The sequence below is a fragment of the Panthera tigris genome, chromosome E3, assembly GCF_018350195.1.
Source record: "Panthera tigris isolate Pti1 chromosome E3, P.tigris_Pti1_mat1.1, whole genome shotgun sequence".
Classification (NCBI taxonomy): domain Eukaryota; kingdom Metazoa; phylum Chordata; class Mammalia; order Carnivora; family Felidae; genus Panthera; species Panthera tigris.
Window position 1 is genome coordinate 22896501 of NC_056675.1, and position 15111 is coordinate 22911611.

The following is a 15111-nucleotide window of genomic DNA, read 5'->3' on the forward strand; positions in this document are numbered from 1 at the left end:
ACCCCTGTCCTCCATAAATCCACAGATTCTGTTGCTAGAGTGGGACCTTATCACTCCCCTGGTCAAACCCTTCAATTGAACAATAAAGTTCAGGTTTGCCAACATGCATCACAAGCTCCCTGGACACCTTTCTAGCTTCCTGACTCCATTCCCCACATAATACTCTTGCCATAACGAGCTGTTTGTAGTTCATGCCAAACTGTCTTTTCTGCCTGGAAGAGCCTTTGCCTCTGCTTTGATCTACTTCCCCTGCTAATTTGTCATCTTCCACGGAGCATTTCTGGAACTCCCCCGTGTTGTGCTAACTGCCCACCCTCTGAGCACTCTGAACATACGCTCTAAATTTAAGACACGGTATTTAATGTATTGCTTAATGTCACAGTCCCCCTCATTAGCCTGTGTACCTCTGAAGGGCAGGGGCCTCACAGCAATACTCTTCATGCCTACTACATCAAGTATGTGCTCAGTGTTCGTTCATTCATTACCGAACTGGAATTACTGCCTAGCTCTACTGTATATTTGAATTTAACAAAAGTAAAAAGAAACAGAGGGGTGCCCTGGTGGCTCAGTCAGTTCAGTGTCCAACTCTTGGTTTCGGCTCAGGTCATGATCTCACGGTTCGTGGGTTTGAGCCCTACGTGGGGCTCTGTGCTGACATTCAAGGAGCCTGTTTGAGATTCTCTCTTTCCCTCTCTCTGCCCCTCCCCCACTATCTCTGTCAAAATAAATAAAAATAAAAACTTTAAAGAAAACTAGACAGAAGACTGAAGGCATTATTGGACTGTTCATCCAGGCAATTTTCCGAGTTTGGAGTCATTTCAATTTACTGGCTAAGAAAGTATGAGATTAGCAGTTTAAATTTCTCCCACTTACTCCATTTTTGTGAACTATTAAGTTTTAAAAGTTGTACATTGTTTTCTTGTAGTTCCCACATTTATTAGCCAACATGTATTTAAATTGATTCTGATTTTTTCACATTTATATTGCTTATAATTATTTTGATTATATTAAATACTTTTGATTAATATTACTATTAAGTAATTTTGATACCTGTGGAATAACTGCAGCATCAAACTTTTAAACGGGGCGCTGGGTGGCTCAGTCAGTTAAGCATCGGACTCTTGATTTCTGCTCCGGTGGTGATCTCACAGTTGGTGGGTTCGAGCCCCCCTGCCTGCAGCTCCGCGCTGACAGCCTGACAGCGGACAGCCTGCTCAGGTTTCTCTTTCCCTCTCTCTCTCTGCCTCGTCCCTACTTGCGCTCTCTCTCTCAAAATAAATAAAATAAACATTAAAAAAAAAACCCTTTTAAACAAATGTATTTCACAACTTGCGGAGAATAAATAAAACTAAGTTCCTTTCCTGTGTCACATATTAGTGTTTAGGGAAAGACACTAAGCACGAGGTTCTAGTTCTGGCGCTAGCGGCGGGTCGCCTCTTGCCCTGGAGGGCTGGACCGCACTCCAGGAGGACACAGTGCCACCAGGAGCCGCCAGGGGACGCTACGGCCAGTGGCGACAGGCTGCGCCGCTCTGTGCGTCCCCTGCGCGGAGCAGAGAGGAAACTGGGCCGGCGGGCGCGGCGCAGTGCATCCTGGGTCAGCGTAGCCATGGCGGCTCGTGTCCTTTCCGCTTGTGTCCGCCGACTGCCTGCGGCCTTCGCGCCGCTGCCCCGGGTCCCCACGCTGGCCGCAGTCCGGCCGCTCAGCAACACCCTCTGCCCCGCGGGGGCCCGGACGAGGCCTGGGGTTCTGCATCCTGCCTCGGTGCTCGCGCAGGTGACTCGCGGTGACTTTGCTGCGGGCTTGGCAGGGGTCAGGGATCGGGGTGGGGGGGGGAGGGGTCAGACAGCGGGGCCACGCCAGCCGCGGCGGGGGTGGCCAGGGGACATCTGGCTCAATGCCTGTCCCACTACCTCATGGTGCTTGGTTGACCCCTGCTGGGAGCTCGGGTGTCCTAGTGCTTAAGAGCCGGAGCATAGACCCTCCAGACACCCCTCGGTGTAAATGCTGGCTCCCACTTTCCGAAACTTTGAGCAAGTCCATTACCTTCCTAATATCAGTCTGAACGGCTGATAAAGTTGGGGTACTAGTCTCTATGGAGTTGCAACGAGATTTTGAGAGGATGTTGTAGGTAGAGCACCTAGTTGCGGTGCTTGGCAAGCTCTCAAAATACTGGTTTCCGTTAGTTGTAGTTATAATGACAAATACCGCGATAGCTTTCTAGGGGGAAACTAATGACAAGGTGCAAAAAGGAAGCCACACTGGCCTATAACCTTCTCCAGAGCATTTCTCGTTCGGGATTTCTCCCTGTAATGCCTTTTGCCTGTTCACTTGCTTCCTGAAGGAAAGACAGGAAAAAAAGCAGTATTTAGCCTTTCTGTCGGATGAAACCTTTGTGAGGCAGAAATTGTCTTTAGGGCAGTCATTTTCCACCCTCAACCCTTGCTGCACATTCAGATCACCTGAGCAGCTTAAAAGAAGGGGGAAGAAATCCCTTACCCCTCCTCCCCACCACTGTGCATTTTGATTTACTTATCAGAGATGAGGCCCTGGCATGGATTTTCATTTATGTTCCCCAGGTGACTAAAGGGTTGGGCCAAGATCAAGAACTACTGCCCTAAGGTAGAATAGACTCTCAGGGTCAAGTTGAGAACCGCCCCCCCCCAAACCAGTGGACTTAATAGTGGTTTCAATATTTCAGTATTGACAACATATTAGAATATAACAATAAGGATGCCCAGGCCAAGTCAATCATTATTTCTAGAGTTGGGGCCTGGGTGTCTGTTTTTAAAAGTCACCAAGTGATTCTTTTCTGTGGCTAGGGTTGAGATGACCATGTGATGGATTAATTCATAGGGCATTGGTCCCATTGCCTGAATCAAAAGGTTGAAAGTGTCACCTTGAAGTTAAGAGGTAAAGGGCAGTATGTAGAGTTGTTGAATGTTTTCTTCCTGAGAGGGATTTCCATTGTAGGTTAAAATGCAAAATGATTGTCCCTATTCATAGAGCACTGATTCTCAGACTTGATTGTTACAGATCACTTGGGCTAAAATACAGTGTCTGGGGAAAGGGCCCAAGAGTCTTCATTTATAGTAGGCTCCCAGAAGATCCTGGTGCCACTGGTCCTTGGACCACACCTTGAATGGAAGGGTGCTCAGAGATGTTCCACTACCTCTGCTTGGTTCATGTATACAGCAGAAAAACTATTTTATTTATATTTACAAAGCGATTTTGACCAAGTGCTCCCATTTAACCACCTTACATCCTTTGCTGATTGAAGAGACAGTGAGTAAACACTTGTTCTTTCAAAGGAACAGGACAGCTATGGGCCAGACCTTATTCTAGCTGTTGAAGGTAGAGAGATACAAAGGAAAGACACTAGTTAATAACTCATTGGACATTCTGTGGCCTCGTGTTAAACTTGCCAGCTCATTCCCTGCTGGTGTTCTCTAGATTGTTCTACACTGTTTGTTGTGGTTCGTTGTGGTTCCTTTTTCCCTGTCTCTCTGCTCCTACCCTGTTGGGACACTTTCTAACCCTTAAATGTTGGTAAGTTCCAAAGATCTCTTACCACACTCTCTTCCTGGTCTGTCTCTTCACTCTCTTGGTTTGTTACTGCCTGTCTCCCAGTTACCCCAAACTTCCACCTCCAGCCCTCGCCCATTTCATCTGGGCTATTGCTTATTCCACCCATTCTTTTCCATTAGATTTTTTTCTCCTCAAATCTATCCACTATGCTGACTCCAGGGGAACTAGTTATTCATTTATATTCTGACTCATCCCTGCCCCCTAAAAGGAGCTATGAAGCAGGTCTCCTGGATGTAAAAATATGACAGTATAAAATCGAAGGTAAGAAAAACAAGGGTGGTGGCCTAAAATGGAACTTGGATGTCTTATTCTTGACCTAGGCAGGCCCCAAATCTGAACTGTGTCAAAGGCAAAGCACAAAGAAGACTTCTAAAGTGTTCTATGGGGCACGGTACCCAGATGAAGGCAGAATGCTTGTGCAGGGAAAGCCCAGCTGTTTTGTCTTACTCAGGTCTCTGCAGCCCTGGGCCCTGCCTCTTCAGCCTCAGAGCCTGTCTGTGAACCACCTTACCCTTCGGTCTCCTTACCACACACACCGGCTACACTTTCAGGCCTCAGTTCTCTTTCTCGGCCTGACCTTCCCTCCTTGAATGACCCTGTCCTTTCAGGGCTAACTCCAGGTTTGGTATCTGTTTCTTCCTTGCCTGTCAAGGACTGAATGACGACTTTGTTCCTGAAGCAGCCTACAAATACATCTGTCATGGCTCTTGCTACATTTTTATTACAACTGAAATAATCTCTTTGGATTGGTCTTTCCCATTATGCCGTAAAAGCTCCTCTGAGGGTAGCGGTCATATTTTATTTATCTTTGTAGTTCCAGCCTACAGCACAGTGCTAGGCACAGGAGGCACAGCTCACGGGCTGCTGAGACAGCCATGTGTGAGAACAGGGTGCGTGTTCAGCACAGAAGAGGGACCTACCTAGTGCCTCCGGTGAGCAGAGTCTCAAAGGCGGCAGTTTCTCACGCACTCAGGCCAGGGTGTAACAGCACGTGCAAAGACCAGGAGGAACCTGGCACTCTTATGGTTGACCCTCGGGTGCCAGTGGAATGGAGGGGAGACCCGAGTTGAGGTAGATGTAGGCATGTTGTGAAGGGCGCTAAGGAATGTGGGTGTTCTGTGTAGGTTGCAGGGAGTAAATGTGAAACAAGGTTTGTTGAATAAGGGAGATCTTTCCTCCCAGTCAGCCAGGCTGGGTGACCCAGTAAACATGATGGTGAGACACTGGGAAGGGTGGACGTTGGTCTCTGGCCAGAGCACCAGGGGGCAAATAAGGAATAAAGGTCTGCGAGCAGGTGTTCTGGGGACACGTAAGGATTTCCAAACCGATGTCAAAATGTCTGCGACCCGGGTGGAGCTGTTTGGGGGGGGGGGGGGGCAGTTGATAGAGATGGCCTTTGAAGCTGTCTCCTTAGCTTTAAACTGAGGTTCCTCGGTTTCCCTTAGTCAGAGATGCGCCTGAGTAGAGATGGATGGATGTTGAGGGAAATGAACCAGGTAATTTGTCTCTACTGGTCTAGAGGGTAGTTACTCTTTGCCTGCATACAACGCCTTCTCTGATGGCTGTAGGAGGTGACTTATGTCACATAGAATTGTTTAGTGTAGATCTTGGGGAAAACAACACCAAAAACATTGTTGATTGTTGGGGACACTGCAGGGGTGTCCGTTCCCATTCTGTGTGCCTCCCTCTCTCTCTCTCTCTCTTTTTTTAAATACCTGAGTCCAGCAGGAAGGAGGCAATAAGACCCTCCCGAGAGGCCAAGCTGGGAGACCTGGGGCTGGATTCCTAACTTTTCTTTGTCTCAGTTTCCTGTCGTAAAATGGGACTATTGTCAGAATGAAGATGATGGTTGTAAAGTGCCTAGCGCAGTGCCATAGTCCAGCCTAGGGTAAGAAGTCCATAAAGAGACCAGAAGGTGGGGGGGGGCATGAGAGGGAACGAGTGGGATCAAGTACTTAGGGGCCACATTACCACCAGAGCCTCAGATTGGCAGGTCATTACACTGATCCTCCTAGGCAGGCCTCCAGAGCACTCACTGTGGATGAGCCGGGCGGTTCTCAGCCCTGCACGCTCTCTCGCTCTCTCGGTGATACCTCAAGCAGTGCTGTGAGCTTTGTACTGCTGATTGTCCTCATTCTACAGATAGGGAAACTGAGACATAGAAGGATTAAGTAACTTGCCCAGGGCCACACAGCTAGTAAGAAAGAGCTAGTGCCAGGGTACAAACATAGGCGTCTTATTCCAGAGTCTGAGCCGTCCCCCACTGCACCTGCCTGCCCTATGCCGAGCCCACGGTAGCCCCCCATTTTGGACTGGCATGTGCTCTCCAGGTGGAGACCCTTTTATTTTCATCACTATCATGTGGTGCCCACCTGACCCAAGTGCGTGCACCTGCCAGTGCTGCTGGGGACGGTGCTGACACCTAGTGGGCCACTTGGGTAGTTGTGTGCAGATGTGCCTTCACCGGCCTCCTCCCTCGTGGGCTCTGCAGCACAGCCTCCCGTTTTCCCTTCCTTCTCAGCAGGAATTCCCCCTCATACCTCTTCTTGATGTGCACAGACAAGGCCTCTGCCAGATCCTTCCCCCTCAAAGTTCTTTCCTGTCATCACCACTATTAACTCCTTTCTCCTCTCTTTGGTCCCTTCTGCTGCTTCATTTTACTTGTGGCTTGTGGAGACTTCTAGTGATTGTGGTTAAGTAGGCCCAGAGATGGTCCCAGAGCAGCAGTCTCCTTAACTCACACTGCAGTCGGAAAGGAAAGGACACTACACATTTAGCCAAAAATAATAAGTGCTCTTAAACTCTGAAAGTACTCAGAAATACCTTAGAATAGCCATAAAGCTCTTCATCTAATCTCTTTATAGCTTGCTGATTAAACCTGATTTCAGTATGTGGTTTTTTTTTTTTTTTTTTGCAAGATAAATATTTCTTATATAGAGGTATATACAGGTTTGGTTCATTCAGCAGCATTTTTAATTATGATTTTCATAGACCTCTGTCAGTCTCAGGGACCTGAGCCCCAACACACAAACCCACTTTCTATGGGAAATTGCCCTAAGAACTCAAAACTGCAGGTTTAAAATCAACTTTAAAAGGTAAACACACCGGTTCAGATTAGGGACTTCATTGTGAGCAAAAGTATCAGACAGCTGTTTTGTTTCTCTTGTTCTGCATTGTCCCTTCCACAACGTTAAGCCTGCTGAGCTGTGAGTTGGACTTCTTTTCAGATTTGGTGAAAGAATCCATCCAAGACTCTAATACCTAGCTAAATATCAAGTAGGCTAGTACCAGAGACATTTGAGATACCACTGCCATCATGGTAAAACCCAGAAAGCCTCATGGTTTTGCTGGTGGCGGTAAGGCAAGCCTACCCTGAAGGGAAACAAATTGGACCATAAGGACTGTCAGGCTCCCTCATCTCCTTCGGGCTGGTAGTTGGCTCATTTGCCCTGGCCAAGGTCAGTGTAATCACTGCTGGGGCCATTTTAGACCTGCGGTGTGGCCCTCAGGGTGAGCTGCCTCTCCATTTACCGTGACAGCTCTTTCCAGGTGGGTTACTTTGACTCAGGCATGCCTGTTAACGGTGGCAGTGCTGCAGAAGGTGCCACAGTAAGACTTCCACTTATCTGCAGACCCTATCTGGTTTTAGTGGCAGAAAGTCTGCCTGGGCCAGACGGGGCAGTCCTGGCTCTGAGGGGAAAGGAGGCCCATTTTTATGCTGCTGAACCGCTAGGGCTTCTGAAACACCCCAGCGTTGTGACCCCGGGTGGCCTAATGGCCAGAGTAGAATCAGAGGATGTGGGTTCTCTGAAGTGCCAAAAGCCCCGTGGAAGGCATCTGTGGGCTAGTGCATTGACCTAGAGGCATGTTAGGTTCAACACCGCTTCGTTCCTGCCCTTCCTTGCTTTAGGTTCCAGTAACGCAGTTGTGCCGCCAGTATAGTGATGCGCCCCCTTTGACGTTAGAGGGAATCAAGGACCGTGTTCTTTATGTCTTGAAACTCTATGACAAGATCGACCCTGAAAAGGTAACTGACGTGGCTTAATGTTTTTCTTTAAATTAGCATTTAATCAATGGTACAGAATTCAGAGGGTTCAAAGGGATATTCAGTAAAAAGTCTCCCTGAGTCCTAGCCACATGGTTCCCTTTCTGGGAGGCAGCCAGTGGAACCAGGTTCTTGTGTATCTTTCCAGAGATAGTACATACGCAAGGAAGTGTACATACGCAAGGAAGTATACACGTTTGTACATGTATGTATACTTTATGTACTATGTGATCCTTATCGCCTACCCTTTTTAAAACGCAAGTGGTAGAATACTGTAAACACTGTTCTGCATGTTGCTTTTTAATTTATCCGCTAGTATTTTTCTCACAGTGGTACATAAATTCCCTCTTTAATAACTGAATGTACTGTATCGGTAGGATAGTGGGGTTTTTATTATTGAGGTCTGATTGGCAATAACATTATGTTAGTTTCAGGTATACAACATCATGATATTTATATAATATTTTGAATTGATCACAGTTAAGTCTGGTTAATATCTATAACCACACATAGTTACAGAAACTTTTTTCTTATAATGACATTTTTAAAAAATTTTTATACATTTATTTATTTTTGATAGAGACAGAGCACAAGTGGGGGAGGGGCAGAGAGAGAGGGAGACACAGAATCTGAAGCAGACTCCAGGCTCTGAGCTGTCAGCACAGAGCCCGACACGGGGCTCAAACTCACAAACCGTGAGATCATGACCTGAGCTGAAGTCAGGTGCTTAACTGACTGAGCCACTCAGGCACCCTCTTATAATGATAGTTTTTAAGATCTGCTCTCCTAGCAACTTCCAGATATGCAATGCAGTGTTATTATAATCACCGTGTTGTACATTACATCTCCAGGATAGTTTTTCAGAGCAAAAATCAAAGATCTTAGTGAAATACATAAAGTGAAATCCATTGCTAAGCCTTGTATATATTGTTAACCATTTCAAAACAAGGTTGAATAAGTTAAGATATAATGCTGGCACGGGTTAAACATAAACTGCTGGTTATCACTATTTAAAATATGGCCTCTTTAAGAAACCTCTTCTACCTAATGATTAATTGACATTGTACCTCCCTGTTACTTTGAGAAACAAATGTGATCACGGACTGAATTTTGCGTTTGGCATTCCTTTCTTGCAGCTCTCGGTAAATTCCCACTTTATGAAAGACCTGGGCTTAGACAGTTTGGACCAAGTGGAGATTATCATGGCCATGGAGGACGAATTTGGTAAAAGGCTAAGTCTGGGGTCTGCACAGTGTAATTAGGCGTATGAAATGCTGGGAGTCAGAATTGGGATTTGAATCAAATATAGAAATAGAAACAGCACCCCCGCCACATACACGCCTGCTTACTTAGCATCAGGTGAGCATCAGGTGAAGTCAACGCTAGGGATGGTGCCTTCAATTAGAACCCACTTGGTACAGGGCCAGTAGGGTGCCCGCTGTGGTGCCAAGGGCTGAGTGACCAGGAAAGGCCTGGGGGAGGATGGACTTAGATGCTTGAGGTGGGGGCTCCACCTCAAGCAGAACCTTACCTTTGGAGACGCTGACCACACCTCAGCACCTCTCGTAGCTAGGCCAAAGTGACCGTGCCCAGAGAAGTAACTGGGTGTGCCCAGAACACACACACGTACAGGCCTGGCTTCCTGCAGAGCCTCCCATGCACACTCCCAGGTTATGTGGCTTTCTCAGACAGTTGTGCACAGGAGACCTCTTTAAGGCTCCACAGCAGTTTTTGGGTAAGTTGCCTGAATGAAAGCCAAGGGGCTTCTGTGCCACCCTACAGAACAGAACTTAGTTACAATTCCTCAGAGATTATGCTCACCAGTGCGATTGCATCAGTTAGGGGTAGGATGGGAACATGGTAATGGAAATGTTCTAGAATTAGATAATGGTGATGGTTGTACAACCTTGCCAATATACTAAAAAACCACTGAATTTTACACTTTAGGTGGTGGGTTTTCTATCATATGAATTGTATCTTTTAAAAAAAGAACCAGCTGTTATACACATTATGTGACTATTGTCTAGAACATAACTGGCCCATAACAAATGGGATTCGGGGTTGCTGGAGAATTTTGATGCACTTGTGGGTGGTAAGGAAGCATTAGATGCTTTTAATTTTAAAGGATTTTTTCTACACTCATGCATTATACATTTTCTTTGCAGGGTTTGAAATCCCTGATACAGATGCTGAGAAGTTAATGTGTCCACAAGAAATTGTAGATTACATTGCAGATAAGAAGGATGTTTATGAATAAAATATCAGGTAAATAATTTGACTTACAGAATGTTGTTCTCCCATAGAATTAATCTCTCTGTAGCTCTTCAGTAAAGTAAGACTTGGGAAAAATGGAAAAATTGGAAACGCTTGACAGATTTTCACTGGTTATGAAATGCAGGTCCCTTCTGGTTATCTGCCACTCAGAGGGGGCCGGCCTTAGTGATCATCTTTATCCTTGAGACGGGCCGTGAACAATTCATTCTTGGACAGGACTTCCTTGATTGTCAGCCCTCCTCATAAAAGCAGTCTTGTACAAAACACTGAGCAAGGTAACCCAGAAGCGGAGCCCTCTACTGCCCTCAGTTACCCACCCGAAGCCAGCCCAGCCTGATGTCCCAGAAGTTGTGAGATGGCCTGAAGCTTAATCAGGCAGGAGAGGCCTCCTGGGTAAGAGGATGGACTCTGGAGTCAGACACTGGACTTGATTCTCAGCTCTGTCCGGGTCTGTAAGTCTGGTGACCTTGGGCAGGCTGTCTAGCCTCTAAACCTGCTTCCTCATATGTAAAATGGGGATGATGACAGGACCTACCTGGGAATTTTGTGGTGGAGAAAGTTGGTAGTGTATGCAGATCACTTACAACCATGCTTGATGGTAAAGAAGCCTGTCAGTAGACATTAGCTATTGTTATTTAGACTCTTAAGATAATCAAGTGATTGACTTTTTAAATAAAACATTGTATCAAGTATCTATAACTTTAGTTACCCTGGATTGAGCACCTCCAAGTCCCTAAAAGTCAGTGCACCAGAGAGAAACACTGAATTTACTTTGTTTTTGCCAGACCCCTTTTTTTCACTGAGAGAAGACTCAGAAGATGCTGGCAAGTGTCTGGAAGTGAGAACGCGTTTTGGCATTATTGCCGCCTTTGACAGAGTAATTCTGTCTAGACTTGTATTTAAATTGTCCGTTTTGCCCTTTGAAAATAAATCTATAAAACCAACATTTTTCTCAGTTTTCAGTTTTTCAGAGTCTGTGAAGTACTTGTGTATATTGAATTTGCTTAATATTTTTAAAGGTTTGGCTAGTCCTTGGGATTCATGCGTTAAAAAAAAAAACTTTTCTAGCAGTGTACTTGAAATAAGTTTCTCTCCCATTACTTCTAATGTAAGGAATGAGTGTTCGTGATAAAAGGATTTTTTGCCTTAGAAAAAAATTTGGGGGGGCTCCATTAGTTTGATTATCAGATGTATCAGCTGACACCAGCATGTGCGACGATTTTTTTTTCTCCCTGTCCTGTGGATCTCTTTCCAAAGGGATAGAATTTAATACTTTGGGAGGACAGAAAGTTCTCTTTGCTACTGGAAGGTCAGATTGACACGTAAGTCAGTCTGTAAGTCACACATCAGAAAGTACCAGCGCTTCTCTTTTTATTCTTACGGGCACGGTGTGAGGTCCTCGGGGTTGAGGCAGGCAGCCGCCTCGCTCTTGATGAGGTTCCGTGTGAGACCTGCCAAAATAATTACTCCACTTTTACCAAAACGTCTTGTTCGTAGGCAGGGGAAGCGAGGGCTTGTGGCAAATAGGAGGTTGTTCCAGAAGCGCAGGGGCTGACTGACCTTCAGCTGGGAGAGGATCTTATGGCCGAGAGAGGAGGTGGCTTCAGTCCCTTCTGGGCCTGGGTTCCTTCCTGGGGGCACCCGGTGCCACCAGTGCCTTCTGTGCTGCCGCTCTCATACATTTGGCAGATGGCAGACATACCTGCTTTTCCAGTAACAGGAGGCAGGTGTTCATCGTTACGTTGTGCCGTATACGTATGTTTTAATACTACGAGTTCTTGGGAAAATGCTGGATTGGAGCACAAAGAGCATCCTCTCTTAACAGCAGCATTTAATCAGGGAATGGCCTGCGTGCTTACTGGGCGCCGGAGAGCCAACAGGGAAGAAAATAAGCTGCAGGCAGCTGCTTTGGGATGAACCACAGTTTAACATCCGGGGTAAACTGTTCTGGTTATTTCAACCCCTTGACAGCTGCACATTCCGCCAAAAAACCCATCAGTGGTTGTTTCTGCCTGAGGTCACAAAGTCTGTGCGCGTCAGTGCTGGCAGTGAATGCTTTGCTACCGTCTTAACCACACACTGCCAATGCAATGCCCATTCACGTCCTTGGGAAGTTTCCAAAGAGCCAGAATAAGGGAAAAAACTCACTGAGTCACGCACAGATAATTCCTTGGTAATGCTATTTTAGGATCTGGGTGTTAACAGCAAAGATATTTCTGCTCTAAGAACTTGTTGGAAAATTCTTTGACAGACTCGTGTGCCACCACAGGCAGACCAAATGTAGTATTCCAAAGTGTGTGAATTAAAACAGAATCAATGGGATTGCGTGCATTTGGTTTTAGTGGCCTCCTACAAATGTCTTTGGGGATCTGTGCATCTGTTGCGGGCAGTTCCCTTGATGAGAGGGTGGTGTGGAGCCGGTCTTGACATGCTTCCTGTCCCATCTCCAGTTCTGCCACGTTGCTCTTCACTCTTCCGTGTCCTCCAAACAGCCAAGTGCACTCACTCACCCAGTGAAGCAATGACACCCCTGCCATGGATGGGGCACGCTTCGCCAGGTGGGGTCTGAGCACGTGTCTCCGTCCTCAGCTCCCCATCTCATAGAAGAGATGGTCAGAATCCGTGTGATACGTTCTATTCAGAATCAGCAGTGTCCCAAACAAGCACCACTGCTCCCAATCTGATGAACCGAGAGAGACGTCACCTTCGGGTTTTGCTGGAATCATTAACCTGAACCTAATCACCAGGAAATCAATCGAGAAGGTGGGACTTTAAAAAAAATCAGTGCCCTGGGGAAAAAGGGCAACTATCCTAAATTAAAGGAGACCAGAGATATGTCAACCTCATGGACTGTGAAGCTTGAAAGGATTGGGGAAAAAGATCAAGATGTTCAGTGGACAACTGGACTGGGTATAGGTGACAAAACAATGTTCAATTTGTTGGATCTAATAACAGCCTTACATAGACTGAACTTATTCTTAGGGGACAGAGACTTACACTTGGGAGTAAAGCATCAAGATGTCCCCAGCTAACTTTTAGATGGTCAGCACAAGAGAAGAAAAAAGAATGACACAGCACGTTTACAACTGGTGGCCAGTTGACAGGCGTGTGCATGCACACGTGTGTTCACTGTACTGTTCTTCCTGCTGTTCAGTTTGAAATTTGCCAAACTAAAAAAGGAAAAAATTCGCGTACATGTAACGAAGGGTACACTGGCAGCATATGGATAGATGTCCAATCATACGAGATTGGTTAAATAGAAATAATTTTACACAATGACGTGGAAAGATCGATGTTTAGCATGATCCCGTTTCTATAAAACACCTACCGAAATGTTAATAATGATCACCATGATGTAGTAGGAATACATTGGCTTAATTCTGCCGATCAGTATTTCTTTAATTATAAATACCATGTATTGTGTAATAAATGAAAAATATAAAAGTGACACTTAAAAGTATGTGGAAACTGGGAGGAGTGGAACAGAAGCAGGGGCACCGATACTTGGGAAAAGCACTGGTGGGCAATGAAGCCCGAGCAGTTTCTAAGGTTCTGCAGGAGCCGGCCAGGCGGGCAGGCAAGCCGGCGAGCATCGCGTACCACGGCAGGAGGTGGGAAGTCAGTTTGCTCAGTCTGGGACATTGCTACAGCATGGGCTCCTGGGTGGGGCCGCCTATGGCTCTTGACTCTGGCTGGGATTGTGTCCCAAAGGAGGGCCTTAGCCTGGTTAAGGAACTCGTTGGCAGAGGGTGCTGACGGGATCTTCTGCAGGGGAGACTCAGTCAGATACACTTGGCCTCAGACGCTGGCAGCTATGCAGAGGGCACGCTGAGGGGATGGACGTGGTAGTTACTGGAAGAGCCCATGAGAAAAATGCAGATTTGGGGGTTGGGATAAAGAGGGACAGACTGGAAAGATACCGTGGGAATAAAAATGGCCACACTTGGTCAGACGAAGAAGGCAGCGAGCCTACGGTCTGTCTCAAGTGTCTGGCTTGAGTGCTGCTTGAGCTGCTGCCTCAAATAGGGAATGGAGGAGGATTAGATTGGAGGATAGAATTTCGGTTGAGGTTGAGGACCGTGCTGGATTTGTTTGTGGGTTAGCCCAAGCAAATAACTGATAACCAGCAAGAGCTCAAGAAAAACTCCGGACTGGAGTCACGGGGCTGGAGGGTGAGTTTGTGAAGTGCTCCCCCCCTGTCCCCCACCCCCACACCGTGCTGGTTCCCTCAGCTGTGAAGTCCCCCATGGAGTTAAGCCCCCAGCCTTAACTCCTGACTTTCAGTTCCCAGGATGGATCCTTACATGTGTAAGCCTAAAGTGAAGGATGGATCAGAGCTGAGAACTGAGTGAGAAATTACCTACCAGTTGAAATTTTATCAAGTACTGGATTACCTACTGTTCTGATTTTTAACATGGTAGCCAATTAAAAAACAAATGTCAGGGTTCAAAGTTTAAAAATACAATTTACAAACTCAAGTTAGTGCCCTTAAGACATCCAGCTAAACCAGGGAAAGAAGAAAATCTGTGAAAGAAAACAAAGTAGCCAAGGACTTGCCTAGGTTCTCAACAATAAAGTGTGTATCTAGAACTCAGACTTTGGCATCAGGCAAAACTGGGTTCTGGATGGTAGCCTCCACACACCCTTGGCTCAGCCACTTCGCTTGTCTGCACCTGTTTACTGGGTTAAGTGGGGGAGACGAGGGATGTGGTGAAGTGTTGACAATATAACTTAACGCACATACATAATCTGACCCAGTGCCTGGCATATGGTAAGACTCGAAGAAGTCGAAGTCACAGGACCGGAAGGCAGTGTTTGGAGCAAGTCCCTTTCCAAGTAGCACTGGCCTGGCATAGAGCAAGAGGTCAAAACCTTGCTTGATGGTCTTCCAAAGCTGCTGTTTTCTACAGGTTGGAGTATTTGAAAGCCCCAGACTCACAACGAATGGAAGTCAACTACTAGTATGTGCCCAGATTACCATGCTGAGGTTACCACGTTCATGTGTTTGTGGAGGGCAAGGGCAACGAGCCCCCAATAAGAGCACTATCTGGCAAAGCAGAGTTGGGGGTTAGTGGGTCAGATGCCCGACAGCCTGACTTGAGTGCCTGTTATCGGGCTATAGGTGTGAGACCCTTGGTTTTCCACTTACAGGAGCTGAATCAGTGCCTACGTCATGCGAATCAGGTTTGTCACCAAAAACCAAG

General features: G+C 46.5%; 1 protein-coding gene across 1 annotated transcript; it reads left to right on the forward strand.

Moving 5' to 3' along the window:
* Positions 1 to 1593: 1593 nt before the first annotated feature.
* On the forward strand, positions 1594 to 10851 carry NDUFAB1 (NADH:ubiquinone oxidoreductase subunit AB1). Its single transcript, XM_042972109.1, has 5 exons — positions 1594 to 1776; positions 7499 to 7615; positions 8770 to 8857; positions 9799 to 9898; positions 10693 to 10851. The coding sequence occupies exons 1-4, from the start codon at positions 1609 to 1611 to the stop codon at positions 9888 to 9890; spliced, it is 465 nt and encodes a 154-aa protein (XP_042828043.1). The 5' UTR covers positions 1594 to 1608; the 3' UTR covers positions 9891 to 9898; positions 10693 to 10851.
* The last annotated feature ends 4260 nt before the right edge of the window (positions 10852 to 15111 follow it).